General features: G+C 45.4%; 1 protein-coding gene across 2 annotated transcripts in view; it reads left to right on the top strand.

The window, feature by feature from the left end:
* Positions 1-16263, top strand: part of UBA1 (ubiquitin like modifier activating enzyme 1) — a 46331-nt gene extending 30068 nt beyond the window's left edge. For both annotated transcript variants that reach the window (XM_053300695.1, XM_053300693.1), the window contains exons 3-26: positions 966-1024; positions 1232-1400; positions 1520-1654; positions 2534-2640; positions 2922-3012; positions 3139-3271; positions 4314-4411; positions 4806-4952; positions 5604-5780; positions 6101-6211; positions 7113-7193; positions 7279-7434; positions 8244-8409; positions 8907-9103; positions 9351-9415; positions 11281-11476; positions 11582-11656; positions 12642-12831; positions 13247-13335; positions 13639-13731; positions 13895-14086; positions 15195-15296; positions 15414-15514; positions 15611-16263. In XM_053300695.1, the coding sequence (XP_053156670.1) occupies positions 966-1024; positions 1232-1400; positions 1520-1654; positions 2534-2640; positions 2922-3012; positions 3139-3271; positions 4314-4411; positions 4806-4952; positions 5604-5780; positions 6101-6211; positions 7113-7193; positions 7279-7434; positions 8244-8409; positions 8907-9103; positions 9351-9415; positions 11281-11476; positions 11582-11656; positions 12642-12831; positions 13247-13335; positions 13639-13731; positions 13895-14086; positions 15195-15296; positions 15414-15514; positions 15611-15746 (3066 nt within the window). In that variant the 3' untranslated portion in view covers positions 15747-16263. The remainder of the gene's footprint in view (positions 1-965; positions 1025-1231; positions 1401-1519; positions 1655-2533; positions 2641-2921; positions 3013-3138; positions 3272-4313; positions 4412-4805; positions 4953-5603; positions 5781-6100; positions 6212-7112; positions 7194-7278; positions 7435-8243; positions 8410-8906; positions 9104-9350; positions 9416-11280; positions 11477-11581; positions 11657-12641; positions 12832-13246; positions 13336-13638; positions 13732-13894; positions 14087-15194; positions 15297-15413; positions 15515-15610) is intronic.
* The last annotated feature ends 2472 nt before the right edge of the window (positions 16264-18735 follow it).

The raw sequence follows: 18735 nt of genomic DNA, 5'->3' as shown, positions 1-18735 counted from the left end.
CCCCTATTGAACTTGATGATTGCCAGTCACAGTTGGTTAGGCTTTCAAACAGATATTCAAAACAGCTAGCACAAAATCATTACAAGAGATTGCACTCCTACAAATAATTTTTTTAAAAAAATTTTAACAATAGCAGTTGGGGAATCTGTAGTCTCTGGGCATATAGGAAGCCAGTATTAGCCACCCAGGTTCCCTGTTTCTAACTGCCAGTTTCACTGAGGGTCTTCATTGATGCTGAAAGCAACAGATAATTGTTGCCCAGCGTTAGACCTTTCTGTGCTGATTCGAGCAGGTGATTTCTTACCCTGCCATAATAGGTGCCAGGAGCCAGCAAGCAGCTGGAGAGCCTTGCTCATTCACTCAGTCAGAAAATAAAAGCACCGGCAGCCTCTGTTTCTAGCTGTGACTTGGGCCTCCTGTTGCATTGTGGGCTTGAAATAAATGGCAGTCGTATACTTGAAATTTGAGTTGGAAAGGCCTTGCATTATATAGCTGGCCAAAATTCCACACTTGTGGTAAATCTTGTTTTATGTGTTTGTGTTCAGTGTGTTTACTGCTGTGGTGTTGTGAGCTGCCCAGAGTACAATTTGTTGTGGGGCAGCTAACAAATAATGTTTTTTTTATTATTACTACCCAGATTGAATATGTACTTCATTTTGGTTCTGTCTGCTGAATGGGAGATAAGTTGAGAGATTTTGGGATGGATCACTTCTTTTTGACCATGGGTAGCCTTAGCTAGGCCCCCTCAGGAGCTGGCTGTATGTGTTCATGTTTTTGTTGACAACTAAGAAGCTTGAACACATTTGTTTTGAAAAAAGCCACAGTAACGGTCTGAGCAGGATGATTATTCCATTTCCCAACAGAATTGCGCTCTGCCTGTGGTACAGTAGCAATCTTGTGTAGCAGCACTCCCCATATTGTTTTGGGTTCTGTTAATAACTTATCTTCTTGTTTCTCTTTCCCAGGGTATGGCCAAGAATGGAAGCGAAACAGACATTGATGAGGGTCTCTACTCAAGGCAGCTGTAAGTACCAGAAGAATGGGGAGGTGGGGACTCAACACAAAAGATGGTCAGCCAGTGTTGGGATAGCAGAGGAAAGAGCAGTGGTGCTGTTGTGTCACTGATAATCCTTGGGCAAGATGCTTCTGGGGAAAGATCCTCAGTCTTCTAGCTGGGCTGGCAGGGCACTGAGTAATCCTTGTTTGTGGGTTTCCCACTTCTCTTGAGTAGGTATGTACTGGGCCATGAGGCTATGAAACGAATGCAGAATGCCAACATCCTGGTGTCAGGCCTGCGAGGACTGGGTGTGGAGATTGCCAAGAACATCATCTTGGGTGGAGTTAAATCGGTCACTATCCATGACCAGGGAGTGGCTGAGTGGTCTGATCTCTCCTCTCAGGTAGGGTCCTCCATTTATTCAACATTGGCAGGTGTGTGTCCCCCATAGTCATCCTTCCTGGTATGCTTATTCCATCCACATCTCCATTCACATCTCTCTCCTTCCCCTACCCTCTTTAGTTCTACCTGCGTGAAGAGGACCTGGGAAAGAATCGGGCTGAAATATCCCAGCCACGGCTGTCTGAGCTCAATTCCTATGTACCTGTTACATCTTACACTGGGCCTCTCAGTGAAGACTTCCTCGGCAACTTCCAGGTACTTCTAAAGCAAACTGACAGCCTGTTTAAGAGCTGGTCTTCTCCATATAGGGAAAGAGTTGTTTCCTTGGAGGAGGAGAACAGAAACCTAAATGGCCTTGGGTCAGGTCAAAGGTCCAGCTAGCTCATTATTCTGTCTAACTCGAAGAGGAGCACAATAGCAGTGACCTTGTGTGTCCTCTGTACTGGCCACTCCATGGTACATTGCACTGTACCTGAAGGTTCCCTTGAGGCCCGTTAACAGCAATTAACCATGATGGCTACCTCCCATATTTGTTAGTGCACCTAAATTAGTGGCTATTACTCAGTACATTCATCCTGTGGTAATGAATTCTGTAAGTTAATTATGGGATATCTCAATGAGAACTTGCTTTGCTTTATATCCCTCCATGCTCCTTGCTGCACTTAATCTAGATCTGAAAGCATACAGATTGAGAACTACTTAGCTATACATCAGGCCTGCTCAACTTAGGCCCCTCAGCTGTTTTTAGACTAGAGTTCCCACAATCCCCAGCCACAGTGGCCAATAGTCAGGGATAATTGGAGTTGTAGGCCAACACCTGCAGGAGGGCCGAAGTTGAGCAGCCCTGCTGTAGAGATTCTTGGAATTAGGCAGTGAGATTCCTGTGCATTCAACATTCCTAAAAGCAGAGTTCCTTGGTTCTCTATTCTGTCACAGGATCAAGTGGAGAATTGGAGGGCTGGCAGGGGAAAGAACCCTTGATGTCTATGACGGGCATGGGTGTCTCTATTGTTGCTTGGCTGTCTGTTCAGCAGCGCTCTTCCCCAGTGAGCTTAAGACCTCTGGTATGACCCACCCAAGGCAGTCATCGGTTGCCTAGAATGGCACTCAGGATGCTTCTTCTTCCTTCTGCAGGTGGTTGTGCTCACAAACTGTCCTTTGGAGGAGCAACTACGCATTGGTGACTTCTGTCATAGCCAGAACATTAAGCTAGTAGTGGCAGATACCAAGGGGCTCTTCGGGTAAGAAGGAATCTTGTCTGTCTTCCTTAACCTATGATGTGTTACTTCTTGTTTTTACTGGATTCTCCATTCTGTCTAATAGGGCCTGCTTTGAGTGTTCCAACCTCTGTATCTCATAAAGGTACTGGGGCTTTGGGACAGGTAACCAAACCTGTCTTGCCAAACCCTGCCTCTTAGCACATCACTGCCTCAAGGAGGTTCTGAGAAGTGTGCATAGTCAGAGGTTGCAGCAAAGGAGACTGCACTATTGGACCCCTCACCTTGTTGCCTTTCCCTTACAGCCAGTTGTTCTGTGACTTTGGATGTGAGATGGTGGTTACAGACACCAATGGGGAGCAGCCACTCAGTGCCATGGTCTCCATGATTACCAAGGTAACTTTGTTCCTGAGACTGGAAACCAGGACTCCTCTTTGGAGATGGAGACTTGCTCGCTCTCTCTTAATGAGAGAGATCCCGATTTCTTCAGTAACTTGATACAATTCTCTTCTTTCTGTGTAGGGATGCCCTGGAGAGGTAACATGTCTGGATGAGGCTCGGCATGGCTTTGAGAGTGGGGATTTTGTTTCCTTCACTGAAGTTGAGGGTATGAAGGAGCTAAATGGCTGTGAACCCATGGAAATCAAAGTGCTTGGTGAGACTCCATTGGTGCCTTGATGAAGGAGGACATGTCTTGTTGTTGCTAGAATGGGACATGCTGCCGCTCCTTAAATGTCTTGCAAAACCACCTGGATTGTTGCGTGTATACGATGAATATTTATAGACTGCTTTTCACCAAAAAAAGTCCCAAAGCAGTTTACATAGATAGATATAAATAAATAAAATGGCACCCTATCCCCAAAGGGCTCACTATCTAAAAAATAAACCTAAGATAGACAACAGCAACAGCCACTGGAAGTACTGTGCTGGGGCTAGATAGGGCCAGTTGCTCTCCCCCTGCTAAATAAAGAGAATCACTGCTTTCAAAAGGTGCCTCTTTGCTCAGTTAGCAGGGGTAACTGTTAGTCATCTGTTTTATGGATACATGAAGACTACCAAGTATGGAATATAACTTATTTGGAATGTTAGCCCTGTTCCAGAGGCAATGAGCAAAACTGGACAAAACAGTGTTCAGCTTGCACCATTTCCTCTTTCCTGACTGCTCTCATTCCAGCCCCTTCCCTAGTCCCAAACCAGACATAGTTCTGTCAGTCCTTCTAGCAGCCTCGTTTCCCCCTCCCTAGTCAACTAGTCCTAAAAATACTAGAGCACTTTAATAAATCCCCTTTTACTGTTTTGGCTCTCTTGCCTTGCAGTTGAGTTCTCACTCAATTAATTCTCCATTCTCCTCACTCTGAAACCATTACAGCCCTTCTACACATTGGCCCAGAATAAAATATCTTCTGCAGTCTGTTCTCTTGTCTCCCTTTTTCACTCCATGTTTCTTCTGTTTGCACAGAGGGACGTAGCACTCTTGCAGTCAATTCTGCCTCTATCCATTAACTACTTAATCCCGCCAACCCTCAGGAGTATCAAAATCCTTTCCATTCATTTATGCCCTCTTGCTATCTAGAGGGCTCTCCAAGGGCCATGATATATTGGCTGATGCAAGATAATGCTGCAATTCTGGCAGTCACGTTTCCCCGCAGTGTGGCTTCTCAAATCTGACAAGCATATATATATATTCTCTCTTCCAGGCCCCTACACCTTCAGCATTGGTGATACTGCCAGCTTTTCAGACTATGTACGTGGTGGCATTGTCACCCAGGTCAAGATGCCAAAGAAGATTAGCTTTGTAAGTGTTGTGTGATACTTTACTTTTTTTGCTGGACAAACCTTTGTGGTTGGTGGCACTTTTGTGTTGGGACCATCAGTCACCTTGAGCCACACATGCAGTTCTTTGGAAAAATGTAAGATATTGGTCTCCTAGCATGAAGCCAAACTCCCCACTTCACTCTAGACAAGGGGAGCTGTGAAGTGAATTTGCACACACCTCATCAGTATCTGTTGAGCCAGTTGCAGTGAAATTTTGACTTAGGCTCCAGAGAACTACATCTAGACATACATAGACTTACACGGTCTGTGTAGACAAAAGCCGGTGCCATTTTGTGTTCCAAGAACGTGTCGGTCTGCTTTTCAAGGAATATAGAGAATGAGGGACATGCTCTCCCATTTGTCTTCTCTTCCAGAAATCTCTGCGCTCCTCCCTCCCAGAGCCAGAATTCATACTCACTGACTTTGGCAAGTTCGACCGACCAGCCCAACTGCACTTGGGTTTTCAGGCTTTGCATGAGTTCCGCAAGAAACGGGGCCATTTCCCCAAGCCCCGCAACCAGGTAGGAGAAGTTCTGCTGAGGAATAGAGTCAGTGAGTTCACCGTATTCAGGTTGCCTAAAGAAATCTACATGCCAAGACTGCCTTAGGGCTGAGTTTTATTTTGAAGTGTAGAAGTTCTGTTTCATAGTTTGGAAAGAACTTTGGCTGGTGACCATTGTATAGAACTGGCATCCCCTATTCTAGTGGTATTATGGTACTTTTGATCTTTGTGTTCTGAGGTTCTCTGCAACCAGGGCTTCTCATACTAGCCACAAAACGACCAAGTTTTGTAATACTCTAAAAATTTCTGAAAAATGAAGAAGAGCTGAGGTAAATAAGCTGTCGTTGTACAAGTTCACTTTATTTTAATATTTTGACTTTTGCACAGTTGATGCAAATTCTGTAAACTTGATTTCAAATGCATCTCTGCAACCATGTGGCCCAAAAACTTTTCAGGAGGAAAAAGTAGATGCAGTTTTTAATAGATCCATCCCAGTATTGGTTTCCATGTGAAGTTTTGCATGCCTGGGAATTGTGGAAGACGCAACTTTCCAGCAGCAAATGATCCTGCAGTCTAGTTTAGAACTGGGCCTTTTGGGAAACTCAGTTCACACTGCTTTCTTTTGGGGCTTTTCCTGGCTATTGTCTCACTTGCTCTCCTTTCTTTTCAGGCAGATGCTAGTGAGGTGCTAGCTTTGGTCAAAGAGCTGAATGAGCAAGCAACACCCCCACTCAAACAAGAGCAGCTGAATGAGGGTGTCCTCAAAGAACTGGCCTTCCAAGCCACTGGAGATCTGGCACCTGTCAATGCCTTCGTTGGGGGACTAGCAGCTCAGGAAGTCATGAAGGTGATACTGTTTGAGACTTGGAAAGCTGAAGGGAGGGCTAGGCACTAGGGATCCTGGGTCTGCTGTGAGCCCCTTTGTAACTTGGGCATTCCCTTCAATATCAGTTTGGCCCTGAAATAGGAGGTTTGGATCTGGCATCTAAATAAATGGCAGATCCTTGCCTCTGTAATGCTGAGGCTGGACTAAATAAGCTGGGTGTATGGCACTGACCCATCCTAGATCCTTGCACAGAAGACTGGCCTTTTGTAGATAAAGTGCAGTGATGGATACCAAAGCAGAAGGTATGACACTCTTTCTCTTTCCTCACGTCTCTCCTTCAGGCTTGTTCAGGCAAATTCATGCCTGTCACTCAGTGGCTGTACTTTGATGCACTGGAGTGCCTGCCTGAGGAAAACAAGGATGCTCTCCTAACTGAAGAGAACTGCAGCCCTGTGAGTAACTGGTGTAGAGGATGAGACACGTGTTAGGGCAGATGGAAAGAGTTAGCTGAGTGGACAGGACAGAATACTTATAGATTGAGATGAGGGAGCAGAGCTCAAAAGGCTGTTAGGCTTTGGACTAACAGGGCTGTAGGAAGTGGGGTTTTGTGTGTGTGTGTGTATATGTATGTATGTAGCACCTATAACATTGCAGTGTGCTTTATCCTGTGTCCTGTGATATAAAACAGCAAAGGGTTACAAGCGGGGAGAAGAAATGGCTAGGGCTAAATCATTGTCTGTGTTTCGTAGTGGTGTGCATGGAACTGGTACCTGCCAGTTTGAAGTGGTGAGATAGCTTTAAAGTCTGGGGAGGGTGCTCTTTCCCCCGCTGGTGCTGTCATTGAAATCGGTCCTGCAGGGCAGCAACATACCTTGTTGCCGCCCCAGTGTACGGCAGACTGGAAGTTCTTGGTGCGCACGTTGCAACGTGCATGCGTGCACTGAGCACTTCCAGTCCAACGTACACTGGGGTGGCAAGGAGGTATGCTGCCACCCTGCGGGACCAATTTTGATGACAACACTAGCAGGGGGAACGCGGCATCTTCCCCAGTCCTTAAAACTATTCCTTCCACCTTCGAACTGCCGGACATTTGAACCAGTTCAGAGGTCCATTTCATGCACATCGCTAGTCTTTCATTCATGACTGAACTGGGACGTAAGCCCAGGATCAGGTGCAGTGTTTGAGTCGTCATTTATAGTGCGGAAAGCATGTTCAGATTGAGTGCTTTAGGGTAGGAGGAAATTCTGGGTAGTAATTTGGGAGTAGCAACGGGGCTGGGGGAATGAAATCGGTATTTGACTTGAAGCTATGACAGCTATAAGCCCTCTTTTTTTTCCTCTCCTCCACCAATAGAAACACTGTAGGTATGATGGACAGATTGCTGTTTTTGGCAGTGACCTGCAGGCGAAGCTGGGTCAGCAGAAGTACTTTCTGGTGAGTCCTAGTACCACCCTACTGTCTGTAGATGTCTCTGTCACAGCACCTTGCTAATGTTGCTGTTCTCACCTGTACTATCTAGGTTGGTGCTGGTGCCATTGGCTGTGAGCTGCTAAAGAACTTTGCCATGATCGGTCTAGGATGCGGGCAAGGTGGAGAGGTGGTTGTGACAGACATGGACACGATTGAGAAATCCAACCTCAATCGACAGTTCCTCTTCCGGCCTTGGGATGTTACAGTAAGTTCCATTAACTGCAGCTGCTTTTGCTTGGAGTAGGGTGTTTGGGCACAAAGCAGAGTCTGGGGAAAAGGTACTTGTAGGATATTGTCCCCCATGTATCGACTCAATGGCATGACGCTTCATCTGGGCCAGACAAGCAAGTCAACTGCTTCTTTTAGGATCTGTCTAGACAAGAGGCAAAACAGAATAGATTCTTTTGGATACACACAAAAGACCCACTGTTGTCAACAGGGCTGCATATGGTCTTTCCCCCAAATATGCAAATTCACAGGTTTACCCATACGTTCAGCAAATTCAGTTACGTTTTCTTGTGCCTACCCTGCTTCCAGGATAGCAGCTTTTAAGGACTTGCAATTTGTTTAAACAGAAAGTTAGGATGAGCGGCTAAAAGAGGGGAATCAAGGCAGGGGAAAAGGTAAAGCCTAGTATTGGTGATCACCAATACTTGAGCAGGGATGGTGACTAATGGGCATGTTGCTGTGCAGGCCTTCAAATTCTGCGCACTCACTTGTTCAAATCTTGGCTAGAATGGTTTTTAGGTTGATTCTTCGGCAGACAGGATTTAGCACTTGCTTATGCTTTTTATATGGAAGCATAAGAGCTGGAAAGCTGAGCTACATTCTGTACAGGATACCAGATTCCTTGTTTCCACTGGAAATCAGTTAATGCACAGAATGAACCAGTCATAATTATGGCCAAACGGAGTTGCAGAGCAAGACGGGACTAACAGGTTTCATGCTGGTAGATGTGATGCTGTGGTTCTCTTCTCCCATACTGAAAGTGACCTCTGTTTCCTCTCTACCCAGAAAATGAAATCTGACACGGCTGCAGCAGCTGTGAAAGAAATGAACCCAAGCCTCCACATCACGAGCCATCAGGACCGTGTGGGCCCAGACACTGAACGCGTTTACGATGATGACTTCTTTGAGAGCCTTGATGGAGTGGCAAATGCACTGGACAATGTAGATGCTAGTGCGTATCGACCAGTAGCTGACTTCCTTTGCTCTGTATCAGACACTGCTTTGGGTGATTGACTTCTTTGCCTTGGAGGCAGATTCTAGTCAGTCAGACCAGCTACATTGGACTGAAGTTTCTGTTCTGCTGTTATGCCACTGTTGGAGTGCTTGCATTGCTGGTAGAGAAGCATGTGATGAGCTTAGTGGGGTTGTGAGTAAACCAGAGAGGCAGTGCCAAAGAAAGGCAAGTTACTGCCTGCTCCTCCTTCTGAACTAACCCTGTTCATTGTAGATGTAGATCCCATTATCTATATACCTTAACCTTTAAGAGAGGACTTGGGTGGCAAATGACCGAATAATGGAGTCATATGTGCACATCCAGGAACTGGGAATTGCTTGTTGGGGAAACATCCATCAGTGGGAATGGTTGAGAACATCATTGCTACATACACTTGGAACCAGACAGTCTTTCACTATCTTACATAATCCCTCTTTCCTTATCCCTTGTACTAGGGATGTACATGGACCGTCGTTGTGTCTACTATCGCAAGCCTCTGCTGGAATCTGGAACACTGGGGACCAAAGGGAACATCCAGGTGGTGATCCCCTTCCTTACAGAGTCCTACAGTTCAAGCCAGGACCCACCAGAAAAATCAATCCCCATCTGCACCCTCAAGAACTTTCCCAATGCTATTGAGCACACCCTGCAGGTCAGTTAATATTGGGTTGCATTTTCAGTGTCTTGGCCAGGACTGCTCAATTTTGGCCCTCCTGCAAATGTTGGCCTACAACTCCTGTGTTCCCTGACTATTGACCACTGTGGAAAGAGCTGGGAGCTGTAGTCCAAAAACAGCTGAAGTTGAGCAGCCCTAGTCTAGGCAGTAAGTAGGGGTGTGGTTCTTCCTTGATTATATTATCCTGCCTCATGGCTGGAATTGACTCTTACTCTTTTGGCAGTGGGCCCGTGATGAATTTGAAGGGCTTTTCAAGCAACCTGCAGAGAATGTCAACCAGTACATCACGTAAGTATTGTGGTAGAGCGGGCTGAGGTCCCATTTGGACTCCGTGATGAAGGCCAAAGCCTAGTTTTGCATATCTCTATTTGAAATAAATCTGTGTACATAGTGCTTCTTAACAGTTGAGAGGACAGGTCTTTGTCCTGAGGGATTCACAAGTGAAGGCAGGGTAAATGGGAAGGATGTGTGATTGAGTCCTAAAAGCTTCATAGAAAAAGTGGGTTTGAGGAGTGACTTGGAAGTAAGAGGGTATGAAGGTGGTGGTCTGGGAGGCCATTCCAGGCATAAGGGGCAGTTAGTGAGAGGGCAGAATCATTTGAGGAAGCAGGAGTCTTATAGACAGCTGAGGGTGGTGGAGCTGGAGGAAACAAAGGCCGTGTGCAAGAATATACTGGGATATGAGAGATGGGGAGCAGCAGTGCCATAATAATAATAATTATTAATTCGATTTCTATACCGCCCTTCCAAAATGGCTCAGGGCGGTTTACAAAGAGAGATAAAACAAATAAGATGGCTCCCTGTCCCCAAAGGGCTCACATTCTAAAAAGAAACATAAGACACACACCAGCAACAGTCACTGGAAGTACTATGCTGGGGGTGGATAGGGCCAGTTACTCTCCCCCTGCTAAATAAAGAGAATCACCACGGTAAAAGGTGCCTCTTTGCCCAGTTAGCAGGGGTTAGCAAGTAGAGAAATAAATAATGTGCTCCAAATATAAGGAGCTTGTGCTAAATCTGTGAGCAAACAGCAAGCCAGTATTAAAAGAGGGATGTAAGATGATCAGAAAGCATGCGCTGATCATTTTATGCGATGGACGTACTGAGTTTGGTGTTTACTACCTGGATGCTTCATTGTTGCCTCAGGCACAGAGATAGGTGCTTGGAGTAGAAGTGTTCCTGAGAACTCTGGTGTAGGTTGTGGGAGGGGCGAGTATTAAAAACCTTCTTTAGTAGAAATATTGAGAGAACCCTCTGAGGACAGAAATGTGGAAACATAGGACATAAAGGGAGTTAAGGATGAGAAAGTGATCGACTGCATCAAACAAGTAGAGAAATAAAGGAGGGTGAGGGCAGAATTGGAGACCTTTCAATTTTATTGTGAGCACTAGTGATTTTTGTGAGGCCAGTTTCAGACCAGATGGAGGAGGGGATTTATTTATTGTCAGATTTGTATACTGCTTTTCACTTAAAAAATAAATAAATCCTAAGGCAGTTTACAGTATTTTAAAAACAATACAAATATTAAATTTTGATATTAAAATAGTACAAATCAAAGTTAGAAACACATACACGATAAAACACAACAACATAGGAAGCTGCCATATACTGAGTCAGACCATTGGTCTATCTAGCTCAGTATTACAGACTGGCAGTGGCTTCTCCAGCAATAGCCAGAGCAGCAGCAACCACAGGGAACATAACACTCCTCCAAAAGCCTGGGTAAAAAACCATGTTTTTAAGGATGAACTTGTAATGGAGATAGTGAGTCCTTTAGTTCTCCTCCAGAAGTGTTTAGCTGCATGAGAGCACAGATGAAGAAATCTGATGGACAGAGTGAGGCAGGATTGGGGATGAGGGACAAATAGTTTCATTTGGGGCAAAGATGCCAAGAATTGAAGTTGAGGCAACAGTTGAGACTGAAGGGGACAGAAGTGACAAGAGTAGTGAGCAGGGAGCTCTTTGCAGAAAGTCACTGGATCAATGGGCAGTGAATCATAGAAGGAGCAGAGAACTAAACAGAAGATCTCGCAAATTGACACTGGCCTGATGAGCACTAATAAAACACAGACCACTTCAAAATGGTGAGCAGGTAGTTGGGACTTGCTTTGCAGCTCTTACAAATAACAAAACCAGCTCTCCTTTCCCTCCAGAGACACCAAGTTCATGGAGCGAACTCAGAAGCTGCCAGGCACTCAGCCTTTGGAGGTGTTGGAAGCTGTCTTCAAGAGCTTGGTGACTGACCGGCCCAAATCATGGGTTGACTGCATAGCCTGGGCATGCAATCATTGGCACACCCAGTATAGCAACAACATTCGTCAGCTGCTGCACAACTTTCCCCCAAACCAGGTGAGTAAGCAAGAATCAATATGCCATGACCCCTCAGCCTGGTCTCGTAGCAGTAAACGGATACGTCCACCATTGTCTTCATCCAAATTTTTCGTTTCTTTTCAGAAAACCAACTCTGGAACCCTCTTCTGGTCCGGTCCAAAACGATGCCCTCACCCGCTCACCTTTGATATTAACAATGTAAGGACTGTGGGGTGAGACTGAAAAAACCTGAGAGAGATTGGAGAGCTGGCACTTCTAACTAGATTGTAGGTGGCTGTGAGGATGTGATGGGAAAGAGCCAATTTTTGCTTCTCTTGGCTGTGCTTGAAAAGCTCACTAATGGTATCTCTGCTGCATTTGGTCCTGAAACCCCTGTTTTTAAGAGGAGGTTGAAAAACTAGGGAGATGTGGCTAGAAGAGAGGGGGAAATGGAAATGGAGAGGACTGGCTTACAGAGTGTCCTAAGAATTTTGGTATGTCTACTGAGCAAAAGGAGAGGATGTCTGAGTACGGCATGTGCACACACACACACACACACACACACACACACACACACACACACACACAGACGAAGAATACTAGGTGTTGGATCCATTAGAGCCAGAACCAGTGTTTGAAAGTGTAAGCTGGATGAGAAATGAAGTTGCTTTTTAAAAAGGAAAGAAAAAACCAGCTGTGAATCTTCATTGTCCACCACGGTGAATTGAGATTGTCATGGGTGTGGTCGGGGGGCGTTTAGTAGAAGACTGAGAGAACTGGTGAATAGCTCAAGGTCTGGTTGCTGTACCAGGTGTAGGGGCCATTGGAAAGAAACATTTTCCCCAAATTTCATTTGGCTAGAGATATGAGGCAGAGGAGGATACTTGTATGAACTATGTACTTGAGAAGCAAATGACCTGAGTTATCTGGCTTATTCTACCAAACGGTTTCTCAACCCATGCAGACTTTCCTGACACTCAATGTATCTTAATAAGGAGATTCAATGAGATTAAACCTGGGAAACAGAAGGGTGAAAATGGGACTAGAGTAGGTAGCTTTCAGATCCCTTAAGATGGTGGGATCAGAGTGACAAGTGAAGCATACAGTGGGTGCAACTTAATCTGGTATATGCGAATTGGTTAGGCATTTGGACTCCTGGAGAAACTGCTTGCATGGCTAACTGTTTGTGTATTTACCTCCACAGCCCTTGCATATGGATTATGTGGTGGCAGCTGCGAACTTGTTTGCACAAGCTTACGGCATCACTGGCACCAGGGACAGGGCAGCCATAGTGGAGCTGCTGCGCCAGGTGCAGGTTCCAGAATTCACTCCCAAATCTGGTGTTCGCATCCATATCTCCGACCAGGAACTGCAGAATGCCAATGCCTCTGTTGGTAAGACCTCCTAGATTTGAGAGTGTGGTGGGATTTTTTTATTATGCAGCAGGAAACGAGACCGTCTTGATGAGTTCAGAGTAGGGTAGGGACCCTGCACCTCCCTAGGGAGTCTTCTCCTTCCCCCTGTGATTCACTCTAGAGCCGAGTTGTGTTTTCGTTGTCGGGCAGGGAATGCCTACATATCCTGCTGGAAGATGACAATCCACTTGGCTTGTGAGACTTCTCTCCAAGCCCTTTTGCAAGCATTTATGGTGAAATGGGCTGCTGAACTACATTAGGGCCAGCATGGTGGGGTCGGACTAGGACTTGCAGGAGGCGGCTTCAGATCATTGGGGCCCAGACAATACAGAGAGAAGAGTGGCAGGGGATTGTCGTTGCCCTTTCTAAGGAGTTCATCTGCTCTTTCCCCCAGACGACAGCCGATTGGAGGAGCTTAAATCCTCTCTCCCAAGTCCCCAGCAACTGCAAGACTTTAGGATGTTTCCTGTTGACTTTGAAAAAGTAAGGATCTTTTTAAACTTTTCACTGGACAAGCCTTAGTTTTTTCCGTATTGCTAACTTGTGGGGTGAGTGAGACTGGAATCTGATACCGGCATGCTCTTGGAAACTCTCCGGCTCCTAATCTGAAACATTTCCAATTCTGCAACTTGCTTTCTTTTTTGTCCCTGTTTATAACTGGTTCCAAACCTTTCTATGGTTTGCTGTTTGGCTTCAGAGGCACATGCAATTGTAAGAGTTTCCTGGGAAGAATATAGTACTGTGGAAATGTCACAGGGCATAATTGTCATTTTACTTAAATTTCAGGACGATGACACAAATTTCCACATGGATTTCATTGTGGCTGCATCCAACTTGCGAGCAGAGAACTACGATATTCCTCCAGCTGACAGGCATAAGGTAGGTTCCCCCTAAAGTGTGTGGGGAGTGGGGCCATGATCAATTGTAAACCGCCCAGAGGTGCAAGTTTGGAGCGGTATAGAAAAGTAAGAAATAAATAAACGGGAGGAGATGTGGGTGGAGCTTGCCCTTTAGGAAGCTCACGTGTGCTTTATCTCTCCAGAGCAAATTGATTGCAGGGAAAATCATACCAGCCATTGCCACGACGACAGCAGCTGTAGTAGGATTGGTGTGCCTGGAGCTATACAAAGTGATTCAAGGGCACAAGCAGCTAGAGTCCTACAAGAATGGCTTCCTGAACCTGGCGTTGCCTTTCTTTGGTTTCTCTGAGCCCATTGCTTGTCCCAAGAACAAGGTGAGTGTGCCCATGCCCATCCTGTACACGTTTTTTGTTGGTTTATATCTGCCTTGGGGCAAAGGGTGAGACTTATTGTATTTATATATACTGCCCTTCCAAAACTGGCTCAGGGTGGTTTCCATCAAAATTCAGGGCGGTTTCCATCAGGTATGCACCCCATACCTGTGGGAGGAGATCTTTTGAATTATGTGGCTATCTGTGCTGAAGACTTGCCAGTTGCCCTCCACAGGAGAAAGATAATCTTGCAGGGGGATATTCCTCTCTAAAGAGCCCCTGGTGGCGCAGTGGTAAAACTGCCGCCCTGTAACCAGAAGGTTACAAGTTCGATCCTGACCAGGGGCTCAAGGTTGACTCAGCCTTCCATCCTTCCGAGGTCGGTAAAATGAGTACCCAGAATGTTGGGGGCAATATGCTAAATCATTGTAAACCGCTTAGAGAGCTCTGGCTATAGAGCGGTATATAAATGTAAATGTAAATGCTATTGCTATTGCTAAAGCCTGGGGAGTCGATGAGGGAGGAGGAAACACAGTTTGTTGGGGTCTTGGGGAAGAGGAAATTCCCAGGAGCAGGTGCACAAGAATATTCGATGCTTGCACCTGGCCCTTTCAGTTCTCTTCTTCTTTTGTACTTGTTTTTCTAATTTACTTCTGCTTTTGCTAGTCCTTTAGCAAAAAAAAAAAAAAGTTCAGTGTTCTTTGGGGAAGGAATACATAGCCCAACCGCTGCTCATGTACTAGTTTGAGGGGAGACATAGCTCTGGACCGGTGGGCCACTGTGTGAAACAGGATGCTGGACTAGATGGGCCTTGGGCCTGACCCAGCAGGGCTGTTCTTATGTCTTCTCACTTGGGGTCTCTCTTGCTCTTTAGACATAGATATTGATCACAGCTGTGAAGTCACTGCTGCAGCACCTCTGTGTGTTTCCCTGGCCACATACGTGCCCACTCCTTCTTGCACACGAATGATCCCAGGGATAGTGTGCGGGAGGGCTGATCACAGGGCTGTATTGTAAGATCCTCTTGTAGGTAAAGGATCCTTGCCACCTGTTAAATGCTTATCTAGTGAATTTTTCTGTGTCCTTAACTTATTTTTTCCTCCCTCCCCAGTATTATAACACTGAGTGGACTCTGTGGGACCGCTTTGAGGTACAGGGTATCCAGGCTGATGGGCAGGAGATGACCCTGCGGGAATTCCTGGCCTACTTCAAGGTAAGAACAGGGAGCGTGGAAATAGTTTGCATCTGGCACAGTATCTTAGTAGTTGGATGGTTAGGAAAGTAAATGCCTTTCAGCACAAACCTTCGCTTTTTCCTTTTTGCCCTACAGAAAGAGCACAAGCTAGAGATAACGATGCTGTCACAGGGAGTCTCCATGCTCTACTCATTCTTCATGCAGCCGGCCAAGCTGAAAGAACGCCACGATCAGCCGTATGTATTGCTTTCACTATCCTGGACTAAGTCTAGATGGGGACCACCTTGGGCAAACTGCCCTTTTCTCTGACCTGTCCTCTTCCTTTTCCACAGAATGACTGAGATTGTCACCAGAGTCTCCAAGAAGAAGATTGGTCGCCATGTGAAGGCCCTTGTCTTTGAGTTGTGCTGCAATGACGACAGTGGGGATGACACAGAGGTTCCCTACGTGCGTTATACCATCCGCTAGCACTCCCTTTGCTAGCACCGCCCACCTGCCTGCCACGGACTGTTAGTGCGGGGGAGGGTCCGCCTCCCTCCCCCACCCTTCACGGTTAAAGTGACTCAAAACATGAAATAACTTTTGTACCCTTCTAGGATTTGTTTGTTTTGGTTTTTTTGGTCTCATCAGGGCCTGGGAAATCCTCTGATCCTGTGGCCTCTCCTCCCACCCGTAGCCCTTGCAGTTATGTCATGTTCTTGAGGCGCCTTAACCCCCACCTCCCCCCCTGTCCTTTCCTGTTAATGTTAGTCGTGTTGTGTTTTGGCTCCTGTACTGCCTCCTCCCCCTCCCTCCCTCACGGATGCAGGGGCTGCTTGCTCTCTCTCATAATGGGACATGCCCCCTTGTCTTCTGAGCACCTGGAGGCCTTGCCTTGGCTGGCTTTTTTTAAAGGGGAGGGAGGGGGAATGATGCAAGTGGGTGGAGAGCGTAGGTCAGAACTGGTAAGAGAAGTAAATGAGTCAATAAACGTTTGCAAAAGCCAGTGGTCCTTTATTGTTCAACCAAAGGAGGGGGAAGAGCTCATGTGATGCTAATCTGGAGCCTTTGCTAGTTTTCCAGTGCATGGAGTTCTTAGAGGGTACTCGAAACACTGCCTATTCTGGATAGAAAAATTGAACACTGTAAAACGATGGGGTGTTCAGGTGTTGGATTGGAATGACAAATCTTGGCTTGCAGTCTTAGATGTCCTTCATAACTCTTGGAAGCAGCTTGTGTAGACTAGTGTTATTATTAGAATACCTCCCCCACCCTCCCAAATTCATAAGTGGGAATATTTTTGTATTTTACTGCTCATTTCTGTGGTCAGAGAAACTTTACTTCTGCAATAGTACACTGAAGGCAGCAGTAGCTGTTGCTGAGGATTCATCATAGTCAGGAGAATGCAATTGAAGGAAATATTTAATTCTTCTCAACTAGCAGCCATGCTTGATGCCGGAATGTTGCCTGTATTGTTTCTATACTTGGGAGAGGAGAACTGGTCTTGTGGTAGCAAACATGACTTGTTCCCTTAGCTAAGCAGGGTCTGCCCTGGTTGCATTTGAATGGGAGACCACATGTGAGCACTGAGATATTCTCCTCGGGATGGAGTCTCTCTGGGAAGAGCAGAAGGTTCCAAGTTCCCTCCCTGGCTTCTCCAAGATAGGGCTAAGAGAGATTCCTACCTGCAACCTTGGAGAAGCCGCTGCCAATCTGTACTGAGCTAGATGGACCAATGGTCTGACTCAATATATGGCAGCTTCCTATGTTCCTATCCTACTTGACTAAACTGCAGTGGAATTAAATGGAAAAAAATGACCACCATTCTCTCCTCCTACAAGACTTCTTTCCTCTTTGGTTTTCTGTGGGAAGTTGGATTTCCCACTAAAGATGTATTGAGGAAGGAGCTGTTCAAACAGTAATCTTTCAGTTGCTTTTGCGTACTAGTGCCTTTCCACTGGAATACAACATAATTAACCTTGTGTTGAGATGGTGTTTGGAGAGCCCCACTGCATAGAGTGGGGAAGCTCTACAATTGCTATTGAGTGTCATCTGGTTAGTATTAAAAGTTCAAACATGAAGACATATTACACCTTGATGCAACATATATCTGTGCTAAAGATTTGTTCAACTTCTGATACTTGACTTGCTTTATCTCTTTTTGAGATACCTCTGGATAAGATGTAACGACTTCCTCAAGTTCTAGGGGTGCCACGAGTCCTGGATTTGTTGGTAACCTGATTAAGGAATTTAGCAATGGCTTATATCTTACACATTGGCCATACTTACTACATTTTTGAACAGTTGGTGCTTATATAGCTGTATGCTTAAAAACACACTAGCCTGTTTCCTAAATCTAGCCCTGAATCCGCTGGGCTGATGTACATTTGGATTGCACTAGATTCTGGACCAAGATAGTATCTAGGCTATTCATTAGTTAAGCTATCCTTAGAGAAAATGGGGAAAACAGAGAGTCACAGATCAGTGATTTTCTGAGTTGCTGTGTTCATATAGCCGCCTCATGGAGCAACTTGTCCCTTCATCCATGTCTTATATTGACTGTCAAATCCAGTTAGCTATCTTAAATGTAGTCTGTCTTAATTAATCTACTGTAAGAATGAGTTTTCTTATTTCTCTGTCCAGAAATAGAAATATATAAAATATTTCCGGACTGAGAGAAATCAGAAAGATGAGCAGATATTAATTATTCAGAAGGTCTGACCAAGAAAAATGAAAGGGCCTGTACTCTTACTATGTCATCCGGATATAGTAGCAGTCTGTTATATTGCCTTCCTAAAAGGAAGCAGCATACAAATTCCTACTAACTTTTTAAGCTCTTCTGGTCTGTTTGTTGAATTCTGAATTTCTGATTAATGCATTTGGTATAATAGGTGGAAAAGGAAATGTTAATTTAGGCAACCCCTTTTAGCCTATCTTCTAGTAGGTTTGTGAGAACAACCAACTGTGTGTGTCTGTTCCCCCCCAATCAATTTTTTCAACGCCTGAACTAATATGAACCAAATTTGGTACAGTTGTAGCAACACACGGGCACTTCAACAGCCTAGTTTGTGGTGATGTCATCTACCCCAATTCAAGATGGTGGATACGTGAACATTTGAAGTGCAATTGGATTAACTTGTGAAGTGCTCAACTGATTTGAACCAAATTAGCTACAGATATAGAGACATGGGGGCGGTTCAATGTTGTAGTTTGCAATGTCATCCACCCTGATTCAAGATGGTGGACGTGAACATTTGAGGTGCAAGTGGGCTAACTTGTGAACTACCTAACCAATTTGGACAATTTAGTTCAATTGTAAGGATAATGAAAGGAGGCAGATTAGCTCTTACTCGAACAGCTTAAGTACAATTCTGTGGAATTAATTTACAGCTTCATGGGGGTGCTATTTGTGTTCTGAAACGTCTACTCCATCCATGCCCCACTTGAAAGTGATGGAAGAAAATCCACTAGCTTCAGA

The sequence above is a fragment of the Hemicordylus capensis genome, chromosome 2, assembly GCF_027244095.1.
Source record: "Hemicordylus capensis ecotype Gifberg chromosome 2, rHemCap1.1.pri, whole genome shotgun sequence".
Classification (NCBI taxonomy): domain Eukaryota; kingdom Metazoa; phylum Chordata; class Lepidosauria; order Squamata; family Cordylidae; genus Hemicordylus; species Hemicordylus capensis.
Note: the sequence above shows the minus strand (reverse complement) of the source record. Positions and strands in the feature narration are given on the sequence as shown.